The sequence below is a fragment of the Oncorhynchus tshawytscha genome, linkage group LG12 (assembly GCF_018296145.1).
Source record: "Oncorhynchus tshawytscha isolate Ot180627B linkage group LG12, Otsh_v2.0, whole genome shotgun sequence".
Lineage (NCBI taxonomy): Eukaryota > Metazoa > Chordata > Actinopteri > Salmoniformes > Salmonidae > Oncorhynchus > Oncorhynchus tshawytscha.
The window spans coordinates 71,181,875-71,200,199 of NC_056440.1; the positions used below are offsets into that span (position 1 = coordinate 71,181,875).

Below are 18,325 nucleotides of genomic sequence, written 5' to 3' on the forward strand. Positions count from 1 at the left end.
AGGCTCAATTTAAAACAGTCATTGGTATGCATTGTCATGTTTATTTCCTTTCAAAGAAAAGCTTTCCAAACTCACTACCTATACAGCGTAAACTGTTGACTGAAGATTGTTCCATGTAGGAACATTAAAATGAGAAGTCCACATATGCATTGTTTTACCAAATTCAACAGTCCAGACAGCATGTGTTTACTTCATTTCACAGCAATATAGTGCCAAGTAGCCAAAAGCTTGAGCAAAACAATGTCTGTTGAGGGCTGCCATTCCCACAGCACATTTTTATTTAGACAAACCTTTAATCAGCTCAATAAGGGTAAATAGAACATTCAAAATTATTTAAAAGCAACGTAAAGATAGCCGTGATTTAACTTAGCATATTCATTAAAACCATACCTGCAATATATATTACCCAGCTTGCCTGTAGTTTACACAGTAAGGAAATAAAAGATACCAAACCATATTCTAAAAGGATGCAAATTCCCCCCCACCCCAAAAATGTAGTGTTGGTTTAATTTTATTTCAGTCAAATATGTTTGGGGGAAAAAAATGATACCCAAGGTTGGAGTCCATCTTCAGTCTGAAGTCATTGAAAAACATTCCAAGTCCCAATAATTAACTGTCCTGAACACACCTTAACAAGCGGTCATGAATCCATAGTCCACTCATACAGTATACCTATAATTAATGCACATTTTTATTCTCACCTTCCAACCAGCTTTGAGTGGTTATCTTCATAGACCAAACCCAAGCATGTGCAAAGAGCAGAGAAGAAAATAAAGGGAAAAGCGCTGATTGCATTATAGCCAGTGTTACTTAGTGAATCAACAATGACAACTGGTTGACTAACATAACACACATTTTGTTCTATAGCTGTTTGAGCACAATATGCCTATAATTCTTTTAAAGCTGAGTGCAAGTGTTGAAATGTAAAATTAAGTCCATTCAACCTGTTCAGTTCCTATTCAAACGACTGAACGGCTGCTGAAGCTAGTCTGTTGCGTGGCATTCTGCTCTGCATCTTCCGCTAGTGGTTGCTGACTAGGACTGCAGGTTCAGCTCAGCTCAGGGGAGGGTTGTCGTCTCTGCTGAAGGGTTGTGTGGATCCGGGCTTCACCCAAGACAGTCCTGACACCTGCAGCCCCTTCTGGTGATCCTCAGGCCGTCTCTAGAATAACAGACACACATTACCACACTGTTCAACTAGCACCATGGAAACAAATGGCCGCTCACACAGCTTGACCAATCACAGCCCTGCTGGCTCTCATTCAAGTAAACAAGCCTCTTTTGGGAGTGAGCTCAGAGGGAACCTGTCCTTGGACCATAGCAGACAGACTCAGAGCTTTGTGTCCTTTTACATAAGTCTGAAAAGCACACTGCTGGGGTTTAGAAGACTCACTTTATGTGTGAACATCCGTTCCTTCGCCTCGTCGTGGATCGCTGGGTTCCATGAAGAGAAACTGGAAAAATTAGCATAAAAAAATAACACTTAAGAGAAACAAATTCTCAACCATTTATTGCATCTCCTTTCATATGCTGCAGGAGGTTACTTAAATTTAAAGACAATGTTCAGATTGTTCGTGAGCTATGAGAATGGGAAATGGAATTCCAGGAATGAGCTTTTCCTACTACCAACCTTATTGCATAAGGATCGTCCATCTTGGGCTGGTCGAAGAGGTGACTGTTGCATAGTTTGACGCTGTCTACCACCTTGCTTTTGAACAACTGCACATCCTTGTCGTACCTGAAAAAACTGTGTGAGGTCTACACCTGTTGTATTCAGCACATGTGACTAATACATTTGATTATACATGCAATTTGCCAGTCAATACAGTGTGGAGAGATAATTGCCCCAACTTGGCCACAACCTAATTCATTAGCTCAGAGAATTAAGAAAAAAGACTCAGAATACTGCAACATTTCAATTAAACAGCTAGTCTCAACAGCCGCCTGTCCCTTTTAGTAGCCGGGCATCGGCACACATTTCAGTAAATAAACAATGGGTCTAAATTCATTGTTTACGACATTACCATGGACACAGCTCTGATAATCCCAGTCATGTGCATTAAAAACATTGCTCGCTATCAAAACACCACAATTCAAGTTCTCCATGGTGCCAAATCAGGGTGTATGATCTGCGATTGATTTGTTATATTTATACTGGTAACAAATACATATTTGGTAGTCTTCAACATTTTGTGCAATAGCTGTGTGCATTATTAAGGAAATACACACTTAACTCAAATAGACAGAAGCCCATCTAATAAGCACTGGTTGTGTTCAGTGACTGAAGCAAATAAATGTATGGGCTATTCATTGAAGTTTCAGGGTACACAATAGGAGCACAAAGACTAGCTTGCTTGTTAACCTATATAAACTGACCCAGGCCACACGTACGCATGACCCAGTACAGGAGTAAGAGAAGGAAGGCTGTGAGGAGAAAGGGAACAAGTACAGACTTACAGCACAGCAGCTTCTGGGTTGAGTGGTTCCATAGTGTTGATCTTGTAGAACACCGTGCGTGCATACATCAGGACTTGCCAGATGTGGTTGTGATTACGCCTTCATGTCCACAGGGAGACATTTATGATTCTCTCAACATAATGGCAAACCAAATACAACTCCAGTCACAGTAAATACACAAGTATCATAAAGGCATTCCATGGTGCACAGGTTCATCTCAGACTAGTGAAATACCCAACAGTAGCACTGCTCAAACACCAGTAGTGCACAGCTAAAGTGTGACATATACACCATAATGAGACTGACATTCTCACTGGAAACCTTGGACAACTTTCCCCATTCAGTAAAACATAGTGCTCTGCTCCTATAAATCCACCTTCAGCTGATAGAGACTGAGGTTTAAGAGGAGAAGACCTTACATGGCTGTGTCATTGTCCAGCTGAAGAAACAGGCCATGAGGAACAGAGCTGGAACAGCAGTCAGAATAAACACTGGGCCTTGATGTAATGCATGTCAATTCTAACTAAGGCACACTACAGACAGCCCCACACAGTTCAACTCTCAGGGACAGCACTGTATCACTATTTACCACCAGAACAACATCCTGAGAGAACACATATCAATCACAACATGAAGCAGTAACATCATAGATCAAAAAGTAGTAACTGCATTAAGCCTATCATGGGATGTGTAAGGCTGTGTAGTAGTGGCTAGTACATAGTGGAGCAGACATTACACTATTGGAAAAATATCACGCCACATGTACCTGACAAACACCCATTTTTAAATCCTAATTCATTTTGATGTAATGATCTGGGCATAGAAGCCATGCACTGACCTCCACTTGGTGAAGGCTCTCCTGACATCAAGCTCTCCTGAAACAGGGTCCACAAGTGGGTGGAAGACTGGGATATCAAACACCACTCTCTAAATGGGGGTAAAGGAGAGAAAATAGTACTGTTAGAATACTGCATAAATAGATACACGCATTTCAAACCACTCAACTTTTTCCACATTTTGTTACATTACAGGCTTATTTCTAAAATTGATTAACTACACACAATACCTCAATGACAAAACAAAAACAGGTTTGGAAATTAGCAAATTCATATAAAAACAGAAATAGCTTATTTACATAATTATTCAGACATTTTGCCATTAGACTCGAAATTGAGCTCAGGGGCATCCTGTTTCTAAAGCTCATCCTTGGTTTCTACAACTTCATTGGAGTCCACCTGAAGTAAATTCCATTTTTTTGACATGATTTGGAAAGGCACACGTGTCTGTCTATATAAGGTCCCACAGTTGATAGTGCATATCAAAGCAAAAACCAAGCCATGAGGTCGAAGGATTTGTCCGTAGAGCTCAGAGAAAGGATTGTGACGAGGCACAGATCTGGGGAACGGTACCAAAACAGTTCAACAGCATTGAATGTCCCCAAGAACGCAGTGGCCGTCATCATTCTTAAATGGAATAAGTATGGAACCACCCACCAAGACTGTTCCTAGAGCAGGCCGCTCTGCCAAACTGAGAAATCGGGTGAGAAGGGCCTTGGTTAGGGAGGTGACCAAGAACCCGATGGTCACACTGACAGAGCTCCTCTGTGGAGATGGGAGAACCTTCCAGAAGGACAACCATCTCTGCAGCACTCTACCAATCAGGCCTTTATGGTAGAGCAGCAAGACAGAAGCCACACCTCAGTAAAAGGAATGACAGACTGCTTGGAGTTAGCCAAAAGGCACCTAAAGGACTGACCATGAGAAAGTCTCTCTGGTCTGATGAAACCAAGATTGAACTCTTTGGCCTGAAAGCCAAGCTTCATGTCTGGAGGAAACCAGACACCACTCTTCACCTCACCTATACCATCCCTATGGTGAAGCATGGTGGTGGTAGACATGCTGTGGGATATTCTTCCAGAGGCAGGGACTGGGAGACTAGTCAGGATTGAGGGAAAGATGAACAGAGCAAAGTACAGAGAGATCCTTGATGAAAACCTGCTCCAGATCACTCAGGACGTGACTTGGGTGAAGTTTTACCTTCCAATGGGAAAATTACCTTAGGCACACAGCCAAGACAACACAGGAGTGGCTTCGGGACATATCTCTGTACTTGAGTGGACCAGCCAGAGCAGACTTGACCTGATTGAACATCTCTGGAGAGACCTGAAAATAGCTGCGCAGTGACACTCCCCATCCAACCTGACAGCGCTTGAGGGGATCTGCAAAGAAGAACGGGAGAAACTCCCCAAATACAGGTGTACCAAGCTTGTAGCGTCGTACCCAAGAAGACTCGAGGCTGTAATCACTGCCAAAGGTGCTTCAACAAAGTACTGAGTTAAGGGTCTGAATACTTACGTAAATGTGATATTACAGTTTAAATCAATTCGCTAACATTTTTTAGACCTGTTTTGTAATGTGTGTAGATTGATGAGGGGAGAAAAACATACATTTTAGAATAAGGCTGTTATGTAACAAAATGTGGGAAAAAAGGGAATACTTTCCAAATAAACTGTATGATTGTCACAAACCAATCAGTCTCAGCCACCAAAGCAGGAAATGCTGAACAAACTAACCTTTGAAATGTGCCAAAGAAAATGCTTTATTTTGTGTAAACAGCTTTAGTGTTAGAGCAGGTCCACAAAAATACTCACAGGACATTCACCATCAGGATAGTTATCTGGAATATACACAGTGAACTTGAAGACTCCATCCTGGTACAAGCCATGTCTGATGAAAATGACCCCGAACCACACTGGAAAGAAAAGAATCTCAGGATCCCTTTGTGTAGATTATGCAGTCAAACACGAGGACAGATTAGGCTCTTACTCAATGCTGATTTGTAGGATGGCTGCACATAGATTCCAGGCAGTTTTTGCTTGATCACTAGCGTGCTGTGGGTCACAGGGTAACATGGTTACATGGAATTAAATCAATGCAGCAGAAAATGGATATGGAAATTAACAGCACATTTTTTCAACAGCTTCTCTAAATGAATTACATAACATAGTGGCCTATGCGCAAATACATTGAAGATGCATGCTCCTTCCTTTCTGTAGGCTAATCAATGAACTGACATGTTGGATTGGTGAAAATAAATCATACCTTCACTTATCCAGTCGCATACAGATCAGTGATTACCTCTAGCAAAGGAGGTAGGCATGAAGCATTTTAAAAGGTATTCAAAACAGAGCCAGTGCATCTACTACATCCACTACCCAAAATAAAGTTTGATCTGGGGCCAGTACTTACAACTCAGCCAGCAGCGAGTACTCCAGGTAGAATGGACCGTAGGAGGCATGTGTTCCGTTGGCCAACTGGGCCATGGCGGCAGGAGAGGCAGGCTTGGTGATGGGGACTGCATTCTTGGGGATAGAGGGAAGCTGCTTCTTCCCAAAGCTAGGACGGGCTGGACTGGCTCTTGGTTGCTGCTGCTCTCCACTCTGTTCCTCACCGTCAGATCTCTGCTCAGCAGAAGAGTGAACAAAAGGCATTTAACAACTCAATATCTATGTCTAGGAAGTAAAAACTGGTAGCATTGATTATTACAAGAGGGGAGTATGCCTAGATTTAACCCACTTAGCAAAACACTATTCACCATGTTGCAGAGAATGCAGACGACCAATTTCAAGCCAGTCTGTTACATCTACCTGCATAAACAGCGGCAAGCTCTGTTGTCGAACTACAAGGCAACACAGACAGCAGTGGGAGCACATGTTGAGCCCTGGGCAATAGGCATGTGGTGACAACCTCACAGGTTTCAGAGACTCTGGTCTGGCATCAGTTTCCTTGTTCCATGGGAGGTGAGAGCACCAATAGAGAGCATCCCTAAACACAGCCCGCATCATATCCCACCAATGCTAGCTCAGTGGGAAGCACAGGGGAGGAGGATAGGCTAGTTCAAAGCAGGAGAGATGCCAGTAAGCTAAGGAATAGATTAGCAACAAACCCTCAAGGCCTATCCATCTGCAACTAAGGAAATAATTCAGGTTAACGGACAGCACACAGTGAGTGCCATTAAACAATCCATGTTGTAGAATGAATGTTTTTAGGAGGCACAGAGCAATGAGTGAACCATTCATCTGACAAGGCAGGACAGAGAGTGGTCACAACTATGTTACTACTGGCAGAGCTACTTCGGCAATGTGACGCCTGTATGCTAAACTGGAAGTTGGTGCCTCCCTTTCTCCCAGAAGTCATTGAGGTACGTAGGCAACACACTGAATGGCAACAGCAGACATGGCAAACAGCTTTCACCCAACTGAATCTTAGCAATTAGCAAACAAAAAAGTTGAGAAGTTTAACATCAAATCCAAGTGGATTTCCCAGGAGCAACAGGCTCCTCCTGCAACAACCACAAACATGTGTTGTGACAAGTCATGTTGGACTATAGTTGCAGCTGCAACCTCCAGAGCACTAAGGCTGGGACGATACGTGTTAGTATAGTGGCAAGGAAACAAAACAGATTAAACTTTTAGGAAAAACAGCCATAACGTTGGAAACAATCAGTTGTCATCCAGACAAATATATTTTCCAAGCACAATATTTTACATACAGCAGGTTATTAAAGGACCATAGAGTTAGGTGTGCTTCATGTCAAATATTGCAATACTAGTATTGTCATAGTCTTAAAGAGCATTAGGTAGTACAAGGCAACCCTGAAACTGCCCTCTTTCAGGACGAGATTGCAAAGGAGTGTCCCTTGCAAGGAGTTGGCGAAAAGGCATGAGTAGGCCTAATGCGTTATTAGAGGACACCACACACCTTAAGTTAGACATTCCCATGCCACAATTTCAGACCTCCAAGATTCCTCTCAAACAAAAGACAGGTGGTAACAGCAGTAAAATGCATGAAGCTTCAAGGAAGCCATGCCGTCTTTGTGGGAAAACGTTAGGGAGACAGACCACACAAGCCTTACTTTCAGTGTGTGGGAGTCTCTTTGGGAACGTTTGAAGATCCTGTTTTTTTGTCTCTCTTCTCGCTTGTGTGTTGGGTGAACTTGACAGAAGTTGGCTTTCAGTGCAGAAAAGGAAGAGCGCTCCCTTACCTTACGAACAGTATTGGTAGACATGCTCCAGAAAGGGTTCAGGTTCATTACTCATGGAGGTGCAACTTCGCCGTCTAGGTCAGTCCCACAACAAGTGTTGCCTGTGCCATTCACTGGCATCACTGGGGATACAATTGACAGAACAAATGTTACATTTTTATTCATTTAGAGCCATTTTCATACTGGTCCCCCATGACAATCAAACCCAAAACTCTGACGCTGAAAGCACCATGCTCTACCAACAGCCACACGAGACCAAATGACTGATGAGGCCCTCTACTGAGCACACACACAATGGGGCAACCTGACCTCAATGACAACTGCTGAATCGCTGATCTGCTGACCATGCTGCTGCTCAGACAGTCGTGCCTCATTCATGTCATGACGTCAAACAGGTATAATTTACGTCTCTGCCAGGCCAAGCACTTTCAACCCCACCGGGAAATAATCCAGACATACACATTTGTGATGTCTGGTGTTTAATGGTTGTTTAACATAGAGGTTGAGTGTTAGCACAGTTAGATTAATTATTTACTTCGCATACTACCAAAAGGCATTGTTATTGCCGTTGGCTACAGTAGTTGACAAGTTAGTTAACTAAGATCTTTGTTTAGCTAACTACTATGGCAACTAGCAATGTTGACATTGTATCCGTGCTGGGTCACGTGTTCCTATGCAGGCAACTAATTCTGCAAAATGACTTAACACATAGCTAGTTAGTTAAGATATTTTAGTTACGTTACAGTAGCTAGTTAGATTGTTAACAAGATACGTCCAGACGTCCAGTTCGTTAGCTGGACGCCAGGTTTGCAATTACAAATCAAGTATACATAATAATTTGCGATGGAATCTAGCATTGTTGCTTATTATCCATAATGAAATAGGTATACTTTACGACTCGATAAACGAACGACAAGAACGTTCACAACACAAACTTAGCAAACCAACCAGATCTGCTAGCTTGCAAGCTAACCAGCTAACGTTACCTAGCTTGAAAGCCAAAGGTAGCTAGCTAGCTACTATCCAGTTGCCAACTTACCTTCCCTGAACGAAAATTCAGACAAGTACCTGTTCAAAAATTGCCCATTTATGTGAACAATTTCAAAATGTGCGTTTTAAAGACGTTGCAATCACCACTGGTCAAAACAAAAAAGGTGTACCGCAACTGGCTAGCTAAGTAATTTCACAGACACCGGAAATCAATCAAAAACCTCATGATGGGCGTTTCCTATTCACCGCGGGATATTTCTATTGGCTTATAACAAAAGGGTGGATAAAGTATGATTCGCTGACGTTCTATCACTTAAGTCATGCTGTTATGCCGCGTTCATGTACTAGTCGGAAATAGGAAACTCAGAAATGTCCGACTTGCTGATTGTAGAACATGTTGAGATGGGTTGGTTAGTTTAGTAACAACATCGACGCATGCGCAACTACGGGCTTCGATTGTTGACAACATGTAAACTATATTTCGTCTCCAATGCTTATTAAAAACATAAATACATGTGGTCAATGAACACTTGTGGTCTCTCAAATACAAATGTAATTGTATTGGTCACATACACATGTTTAGCAGATGTTATTGCAGGTGTAGCGAAATTATTGTGTTTCTAGCTCCAACAGTGTAGTAATATCTAACAAGTAATGTCCAACAATTTAACAACAATACACACACATTTAAAGCAAAGGAATGGAGTATATAAATATTAAGATGAGCAATGTCAAAGTGGCATAGACTAAAATAGAGTAAAATAGAATACAGTATATGCATATGAGATGAGTAGTGCAAAATATGTAAACATTATTAAAGTGACTAGTGCTCCAATTATTAAAGTGGCCAGTGATTTCAAGTCTATGTGTATAGGGCAGCAGCCTCTAAGGTGCTAGTGATGGCTATTTAACAGTGTGATGGCCTTGAGATAGAAGCTGTTTTTCAGTCTCTCGGTCCCAGCTTTGATGCACCTGTACTGACCTCGCCTTCTGGTGAACAGGCAGTGGCTCGGGTGGGTGTTGTCCTTGATGATCTTTTTGGCCTTCCTGAGACATTGGTTGCTGTAGGTGTCCTGGAGGGCAGGTAGTTTGCCCCCGGTGATGCGTTGGGCAGACCTCACTACCCTCTGGAGAGCCCTGTGGTTGCGGGCGGTGCAGTTACCGTACCAGGAAGTGATACAGCCCAACAGGATTCTCTCAATTGTGCATCTGTCAAAGTTTGTGAGGGTTTTAGGTGCTAAGACACATTTCTTCAGCCTCCTGAGGTTGAAGAGGCACTGTTACGCCTTCTTCACCACCCTGTCTGTGTGAGGTGTACACCGAGAAACTTGAAGCTTTCCAGCTTCTCCATTGCGGTCCCTTTGATGTGGATAGGGGGGGTGCTCACACTGCGGTTTCCAGAAGTCCACGATCAGCTCCTTTCATTTGTTGATGTTGGGTGAGAGGTTATTTTCCTGGCACCACACTCCCAGGGCCCTCACCTCCTCCCTGTAGGCTGTCCCGTCATTGTTGGTAATCAGGCCTACTACTGTTGTGTCATCTGCAAACTTGATGATTGAGTTGGAGGCGTGCATGGCCACGCAGTCATGGGTGAACAGGGAGTACAGGAGGGGGCTGAGCACACACCCTTGTGGGGCCCCTGTGTTGAGGATTAGCGAAGTGGAGTTGTTGTTTCCTACCTTCACCACCTGTAGGCGGCCCGTCAGGAAGTCCAGGAACCAGTTTCACAGGACGGGACTATCGTGGAAAATTGCAAGATTATGTTTTCGTGCTTGTAAGATTGTTATAATGCTTGTATTACATTATAATAGTTGTTACATTCGACAGAATAGAGTATTGTGTGTGTGTTCCACTGAGGATGTGCTTTTATGAGATAGCACTGACAGAGGAGATTTATGATGTCTTTGGGTAATAAAGCCTAAAGAGCATTCCAGATAGCAAAGGTAATGTTTTTGTGCTATACCGTACCAGGGCGAGACGGGTTCCAGTTTGGGGTAGGAGGGGGCCAGACACTAGTCTTTACAATGAGAACTGTTGACACAGTAGTAACAGTCTGCTATGTTTTATAGATATCTTTCATAAAAATCTTAACATTTGTGAACTGTTCCTAAGATATGTGAGTCATCATGTAAGTTGAGAGGGGTGTATCTTGGCTATAAAAGATTTTTGTACTTTTCTGGTGGCACTCTCAACAGTTCATTAAAGGTAGTGAATTGTTGAAAGTCAAATGCTATTGCAAAGCTTAATTGTTATTAAAGATGTAGTTTAAGTATAACTCTGACTGGTGTGTGAAGTTTCTCTCTCTCTCTCTCCATTTGGTCATTCAGAAAAATGCCACGACAGGATCCAGGGCCCCAAGTTTAATGATGAACTTGGAGGGTACGATGGTGTTGAATGCTGAGCCATAGTCAATGAACAGCACTCTTCCATAGTTATTCCTCTTGTCCAGATGGGATAGGGCAGTGTGCAGTGCAATAGCAATTGCATCGTCTGTGGACCTATTGGGGTGGTAAGCAAATTGAAGTGGCTCTAGTGTGTCAGATAAGGTAATGGTGATATGCTCCTAGTCTCTCAAAGCACTTAATGATGACAGAAGTGAGTGCTATGGGGCGATAGTCATTTAGTTCAGTTACCTTTGCTTTCTTGGGTACAGGAACAATGGTGGACATTTTGAAGCATGTGGGGACAGCAGACTGGAATAGGGAGAGATTGAATAAGTCCGTAAACACTCCAGCCAGCTGGTCTGCACATGATCTGTGGACGTGACTAGGGATGCCATCTGGGCCAGAAGCCTTGCGAGGGTAAACAAGGGTTAAATACATTGTACCGTTGTTGGTTAGTTAGTGAATTTTTGCCATATTAGCACAGAAGTGACATCAGTCAAAACACATCAAAACAAGACATGGTATCAAGAACAAGATAAAACTAGTTGAAACGGCACTAGTAACAGACCAGAGATATCAACCCAGTGAAACCCTTTGGCTATCATCACAAAGAAAAGCCCTAGTAAAGGTATCCAAAACATATTTATTTCTGAGGTATAACATTAGACATTAAAACCAGTAGATCGTGATTATGACATCATCCACAATTCCTACGTAAAATTCCCAATTGTGCCATATTGCTGAATGGCACCAAAGATTACGGATATATTGACAATGGGAGTCGTTGACCACAAAGTGGCACAGGGGGCTGTCTCGCGCCTGTCTATCCTTTCTTTGGATTGGTGGATACATCTCATTGTGGTAATGTATTTTGAATATTCAATGAGGGTTGTTGACGTCACCGGCCTGTATTCAATGGCAAGAGATATGCTTCTTAAAATAAAAAAAGATATGCTACTAGTCATTTAACTAGGCAAGTCCGTTAAGAACTAATTCTTTACAATGACGGCTTAACCCAGCCAAACCCTAACCTGGACAACGCTGGGCCAATTGCATGCCGCCCATTGGGACTCCCAATCACAGCCTGGAATCGAACCAGGGTCTTTAGTGATGCCTCTAGCACTGAGAAGCAGTGCATTAGACCGCTGCACCACTCGGGAGCCATGAATATGCATAGCCACCTCGAGACAACTCCGATATAAAGTGTTTTTATCAAAGTAGCCTGGATGTCACTTGTCCTACTTAAATCAGTACACTCTTAACTTAAGAATTATGAAACTTCTATTCGATCAAATAAACCTCAAGTTGCAAATAAGCCATATTTTTAGTTGTTGACCAAATTCGACACTCATTGACCTCCATACAAAAATTCCTTGCTTGGGGGGTGAAAGAACAAAAAGAAAAACACCTGCTACAGGGAGACAGTGGCCGCAACTAACAAAGGTTCGTGGTCAATGTCGTCGTTTTCATCGTGCATGAAAGAGTCAACCCGGGAGCATCGTTATAGCCTGCTGGAGGTGTCAGCACGTGGTCCTGTGTGATGACAAATGCAGTAGTCAGAATGGATCACAGTTTATTTAAATATTTAGATTTGTAGTGAACTTTAAAATATTTCACAGTGGGGATCAAACTTGATCTTAATAAACACATTTTAGAGCCCAAACATCTAAAAAAAAAATTTTTGGCCTTTCAGGCGATCAAAGTTTATGTAGGCTTTCTAGGACAGACCTGGGTAAGGTATTCATGGTAAGCTCGTTCATATTTTATTTTTTATTGCAGAAATACCAGTATACATGCTAAAAAACAAGGTCTGCTTCTTGTATTACTAGGTCGCTACCTATGACGTAATAGACCCTGGATTGCAGATGATATGTTTTGGCCAAAGAGAGGTTTTGAAGCCACCGGTCGACCATGTTGCCATTCATCAGAAAAGCAGTGGAATTTTACAGTATTTTACAGTATTTCCTTTAGATGTTTCAAGGACAAAATTACATGTATTTAAGTATTTTTTTGTGTTGTAGTTCACAACGGTAGTGGGGACAGTAGCATTAGTACTTTCTAAAAATTATACTTTAAGGATTTAAAAAAATATTTTATTTTTGTGTTTAGCTCACATAATATAATTTAAGTATGCATTATGGCTAATACAAATGTTAAAATTAGTACATGCATTTCTATAGCTTCCAAAATATGTTTTACAATGGTGGGGGAGTGCCAAGATGGAGGTGTGTTAGCTTCCAAACAGCACCCTCTGTCTGTTATCTAGTGTATATATAAACGGTTGGTTGCTATGCAGTAGCCCAAACTGGTCTCAGAGCATTTTGTATTATTCTGTATGTATAATCGGAGACGCTACGTTTAGTATAATATGTTAGGTTTAACCAACCTTCTTTCATTTTTGCCTTAAGTAACCACTTGTTTTATGTAACCATACCAAACTTAACATATCATACAAATTTGACTGCCCCTGATTTACATCTACTATGTTACATTTAGTCTATGAGACCAGGCTGGGCTTATAGAGCCCAAAACTATTTTAGGTGCAGCAGCAAAATTATTGTAGGGAATACTCAGTAGGTTTTGTGTAATATATATACAGTGCCTTCAGAAAGTATTTTGTTATGTTACAGTCTTATTCTAAAATTGATTAAATTGTTTTTTCCCCCTCATCAATCTACACACAATAGACAAAGCACATTTTTTTAAATACATATTTGCTTACTTATAAAAAAAAAGGGAAATATGACATTAACATAAGTATTCAGACTTTTTACTCAGTACTTTGTTGAAGCACCTTGTCTGCGATTTCAGCATTGAGTCTTCTTGGGTATGACGCTACAAGCTTGGCACACCTGTATTTGGGGAGTTTCTCCCATTCTTCTCAACAGATCATCTTAAGCTCTGTCAGGTTGGATGGGGAGTGTGGCTGCACAGCTATTTTCAGGTCTCTCCAGAGATGTTCGATTGAGTTCAAGTCCCGGCTCTGGCTGGGCCACTCAAGGACATTCAGAGACTTGTCACAAAGCCACTCCTGCATTATCTTGGCTGTGTGCTTAGGGTCGTTGTCCTGTTGGAAGGTGAACCTTCGCCCCAATCTGAGGTCCTGAGTTGGTTTTCATTGAGGATCTCTGTGTACTTTGCTCTGTTCATATCTGCCTCGATCCTGACTAGTCTCCCAGTCCCTACCACTGAAAAACATCCCCACAGCATGATGCTGCCACTGGCCACTCTACCGTAAAGGCCTAATTGGTGGAGTGCTGCAGACATGGTTGTCCTTCTGGAAGGTTCTCCCATCTCTACAGAGGAACTCTAGAGCTATGTTAGTGACCATCGGGTTCTTAGTCACCTCCCTGACCAAGGCCATTCTCCCCTGATTGCTCAGTTTGGCCAGGCGGCCAGCTCTAGGAAGAGTCTTTGTGGTTCCAAACGTCTTCCCTTTAAGAATGATGGAGGCCACTATGGACCTTCAATGCGGCAGAATATTTTTTGGTACCTTTCCCCAGATGTGTGCCTCGACACAATCCTGTCTCGGCGCCCTACGGACAATTCCTTCGATCTCATGGCTTGGTTTTTGCTCTGACATGAACTGTGGGGCCTTATATAGACATGTGTGTGCCTTTCCAAATCATGTCCAATCAATTTGATTTACTACAGGTGGCCTCCAATCAAGTTGTAGACACATTTCAAGGATTATCAATGGAAACAGAATGTACCTGAGCTCAATTTCGAGTCTCTTGGCAAAGGGTCTAAATACTTATGTAAATAAGGTATTTCTGTTTTTATTTAATACATTTGCAAACATTTCTAAAAACCTGTTTTTCTTTTGTCATAATGGGGTATTGTGTGTAGATTGCTGAGGAGTTCTAATTTAGAATAAGGCTGTAACGTAACAAAATGTGGAAAAGTCAAGGAGTCTGAATACTTTCCGAAGGCTTTGTATATGGTGTCATTTCATGGGGTACTGAATAACACTGAGTGTTGCTGGCCTTTTACTCCACCCATTCCATTGGCCACAATGCAAATCACTGTATATCGATTACATATTGGCTTATAGAGCAAAAACTATTCTAGGTGCCGCAGTAAAAGTATTGTATGGAATACTCCATAGGTTCTGTAGAATGTATACTGTATATGATGTCTTTTCATGAGGCACTGAATAGTATGGAGTGTTGCTAGCCCTTTACTCTACCCATTCAATTGGCCACAATGAGAATCACTTTCTATGGAATGCATATTGACTTATGCAATATGTTTTCCATATACACTACCGTTCAAAAGTTTGGGGTCACTTAGAAATGTACTTGTTTTTTTAAGAAAAGCAAAAAATGTTGAATGTTAAAATAACATCAAATTGATCAGAAATACAGTGTAAACATTGTTAATGTTGTAAATGACTATTGTAAATGGAATCGGCAGATTTTTTATGGAATATCTACATAGGCGCACAGAGGCCCATTATCAGCAACCATCACTCCTATGTTCCAATGGCACGTTGTGTTAGCTCATCCAAGTTTATAATTTTAAAAGGCTAATTGACCATTAGAAAACCCTTTTGCAATTATGTTAGCACCATTGAAAACTGTCTGACCTTTAATCAGGATCAAATGTTGTGTTTGCGTTTTTCAAAGGTGAATAAGGATAGTTTTGATCCTGAAAATCTGGATTATCTTGATCGCACTGGAAGGGTGCATTCAGGGTGGATTTAGAAAGGAGAAAGGCTCTACAACCAAAACATTTGTGTCACACCCTGATCTGTTTCACCTGTCTTTGTGATTGTCTCCACCCCCCTCCAGGTGTCGCCCATCTTCCCCATTATCCCCTGCCTGCCATCCGGTACCGTTGCCCCACCTCTGGTTTACTGACCCCTGCCTGCCTTGACCTGGGCCCTGAGGGTCACGTGATCCAACTTTATGAAATAATGGCGGAGAAAGGCGGGGCAGCAGTTAGACAGTGGCAGCAGTTAGGCAGTGGCAGCAGTTAGGCAGTGGCAGCAGTTAGGCAGTGGCAGCAGTTAGGCAGTGGCAGCAGTTAGGCAGGGGCAGCAGTTAGACAGTGGCAGCAGTTAGGCAGTGGCAGCAGTTAGGCAGTGGCAGCAGTTAGGCAGTGGCAGCAGTTAGGCAGTGGCAGCAGTTAGGCAGTGGCAGCAGTTAGGCAGTGGCAGCAGTTAAGCAGTGGCAGCAGTTAGGCAGTGGCAGCAGTTAGGCAGTGGCAGCAGTTAGGCAGTGGCAGCAGTTAGTCAGTGGCAGCAGTTAGACAGTGGCAGCAGTTAGGCAGTGGCAGCAGTTAGGCAGTGGCAGCAGTCAGCAGTTAGGCAGTGGCAGCAGTTAGGCACTGGCAGCAGTTAGGCAGTGGCAGCAGTCAGCAGTTAGGCAGTGGCAGCAGTTAGGCAGTGGCAGCAGTTAGGCAGTGGCAGCAGTCAGCAGTTAGGCAGTGGCAGCAGTTAGGCAGTGGCAGCAGTTAGGCAGTGGCAGCAGTTAGGCAGTGGCAGCAGTTAGGCAGGGGCAGCAGTTAGGCAGTGGCAGCAGTTAGGCAGTGGCAGCAGTTAGGCAGGGGCAGCAGTTAGGCAGTGGCAGCAGTTAGGCAGTGGCAGCAGTTAGGCAGTGGCAGCAGTTAGGCAGGGGCAGCAGTTAGGCAGTGGCAGCAGTTAGGCAGTGGCAGCAGTTAGACAGGGGCAGCAGTTAGGCAGTGGCAGCAGTTAGGCAGGGGCAGCAGTTAGGCAGGGGCAGCAGTTAGGCAGTGGCAGCAGTTAGGCAGTGGCAGCAGTTAGACAGGGGCAGCAGTTAGGCAGTGGCAGCAGTTAGGCAGGGGCAGCAGTTAGGCAGGGGCAGCAGTTAGGCAGTGGCAGCAGTTAGGCAGTGGCAGCAGTTAGACAGGGGCAGCAGTTAGGCAGTGGCAGCAGTTAGGCAGTGGCAGCAGTTAGGCAGTGGCAGCAGTTAGGCAGGGGCAGCAGTTAGGCAGGGGCAGCAGTCAGCAGTTAGGCAGTGGCAGCAGTTAGGCAGTGGCAGCAGTTAGGCAGTGGCAGCAGTCAGCAGTTAGGCAGTGGCAGCAGTTAGGCAGTGGCAGCAGTTAGGCAGGGGCAGCAGTTAGGCAGTGGCAGCAGTTAGGCAGTGGCAGCAGTCAGCAGTTAGGCAGTGGCAGCAGTTAGGCAGTGGCAGCAGTTAGGCAGTGGCAGCAGTTAGGCAGTGGCAGCAGTTAGGCAGGGGCAGCAGTTAGGCAGTGGCAGCAGTTAGGCAGTGGCAGCAGTTAGACAGGGGCAGCAGTTAGGCAGTGGCAGCAGTTAGGCAGGGGCAGCAGTTAGGCAGGGGCAGCAGTTAGGCAGTGGCAGCAGTTAGGCAGTGGCAGCAGTTAGACAGGGGCAGCAGTTAAGCAGTGGCAGCAGTTAGGCAGTGGCAGCAGTTAGGCAGTGGCAGCAGTTAGGCAGGGGCAGCAGTTAGGCAGGGGCAGCAGTTAGGCAGTGGCAGCAGTTAGGCAGTGGCAGCAGTCAGCAGTTAGGCAGTGGCAGCAGTTAGGCAGTGGCAGCAGTTAGGCAGCGGCAGCAGTTAGGCAGTGGCAGCAGTCAGCAGTTAGGCAGTGGCAGCAGTTAGGCAGGGGCAGCAGTTAGGCAGTGGCAGCAGTTAGGCAGTGGCAGCAGTTAGGCAGTGGAAGCAGTTAGGCAGTGGCAGCAGTTAGGCAGTGGCAGCAGTTAGGCAGTGGAAGCAGTTAGGCAGTGGCAGCAGTTAGGCAGGGGCAGCAGTTAGGCAGTGGCAGCAGTTAGGCAGTGGCAGCAGTTAGACAGGGGCAGCAGTTAGGCAGTGGCAGCAGTTAGGCAGGGGCAGCAGTTAGGCAGGGGCAGCAGTTAGGCAGTGGCAGCAGTTAGGCAGGGGCAGCAGTTAGGCAGTGGCAGCAGTTAGGCAGTGGCAGCAGTTAGGCAGTGGCAGCAGTTAGGCAGTGGCAGCAGTTAGGCAGGGGCAGCAGTTAGGCAGGGGCAGCAGTTAGGCAGGGGCAGCAGTTAGACAGGGGCAGCAGTTAGGCAGTGGCAGCAGTTAGACAGGGGCAGCAGTTAGACAGGGGCAGCAGTTAGACAGGGGCAGCAGTTAGACAGGGGCAGCAGTTAGGCAGTGGCAGCAGTTAGACAGAGGCAGCAGTTAGACAGGGGCAGCAGTTAGACAGGGGCAGCAGTTTGACAGGGGCAGCAGTTAGACAGGGGCAGCAGTTAGACATTGGCAGCAGTTAGGCAGTGGCAGCAGTTAGACAGGGGCAGCAGTTAGGCAGTGGCAGCAGTTAGGCAGTGGCAGCAGTTAGGCAGTGGCAGCAGTTAGACAGTGGCAGCAGTTAGGCAGTGGCAGCAGTTAGACAGGGGCAGCAGTTAGGCAGTGGCAGCAGTTAGGCAGTGGCAGCAGTTAGGCAGGGGCAGCAGTTAGACAGTGGCAGCAGTTAGGCAGGGGCAGCAGTTAGGCAGTGGCAGCAGTTAG

General features: G+C 44.4%; 1 protein-coding gene across 4 annotated transcripts; it reads right to left on the minus strand.

Annotated features, from left to right (window-relative positions):
* Positions 1-21: 21 nt before the first annotated feature.
* LOC112263785 (AKT-interacting protein) lies at positions 22-8,721 on the minus strand. 4 transcript variants are annotated; one of them, XM_024440377.2, is made up of 11 exons: positions 8,569-8,721; positions 7,501-7,622; positions 5,706-5,917; positions 5,283-5,347; positions 5,108-5,208; positions 3,296-3,384; positions 2,877-2,924; positions 2,458-2,556; positions 1,631-1,747; positions 1,394-1,454; positions 22-1,162 (listed from the first exon to the last, which is right to left on the minus strand). In XM_024440377.2, the coding sequence occupies exons 2-11, from the start codon at positions 7,546-7,548 to the stop codon at positions 1,055-1,057; spliced, it is 948 nt and encodes a 315-aa protein (XP_024296145.1). In that variant the 5' UTR covers positions 7,549-7,622; positions 8,569-8,721; the 3' UTR covers positions 22-1,054. The 4 variants fall into 4 exon arrangements, with proteins under 4 accessions (XP_024296145.1, XP_024296144.1, XP_024296149.1 ...); XM_024440376.2 differs by having other exon boundaries at positions 8,540-8,714; XM_024440381.2 differs by lacking the exon at positions 2,877-2,924 and having other exon boundaries at positions 1,631-1,738; positions 8,569-8,720.
* Between the last annotated feature and the right edge of the window lie 9,604 nt (positions 8,722-18,325).

Excerpts from the sequence above, each read along its gene's own strand:
- LOC112263785 (XM_024440377.2), bottom strand. The coding sequence starts at position 7,548 with ATGAACCTGAACCCTTTCTGGAGCATGTCTACCAATACTGTTCGTAAG. Across the intron at positions 2,925-3,295 it reads AGAGCCTTCACCAAGTGGAG|CTCTGTTCCTCATGGCCTGT; the intron begins GTCAGTGCATGG and ends CTGCTGTTCCAG. Across the intron at positions 2,557-2,876 it reads CTGGACAATGACACAGCCAT|GCGTAATCACAACCACATCT; the intron begins GTAAGGTCTTCT and ends GTGGACATGAAG.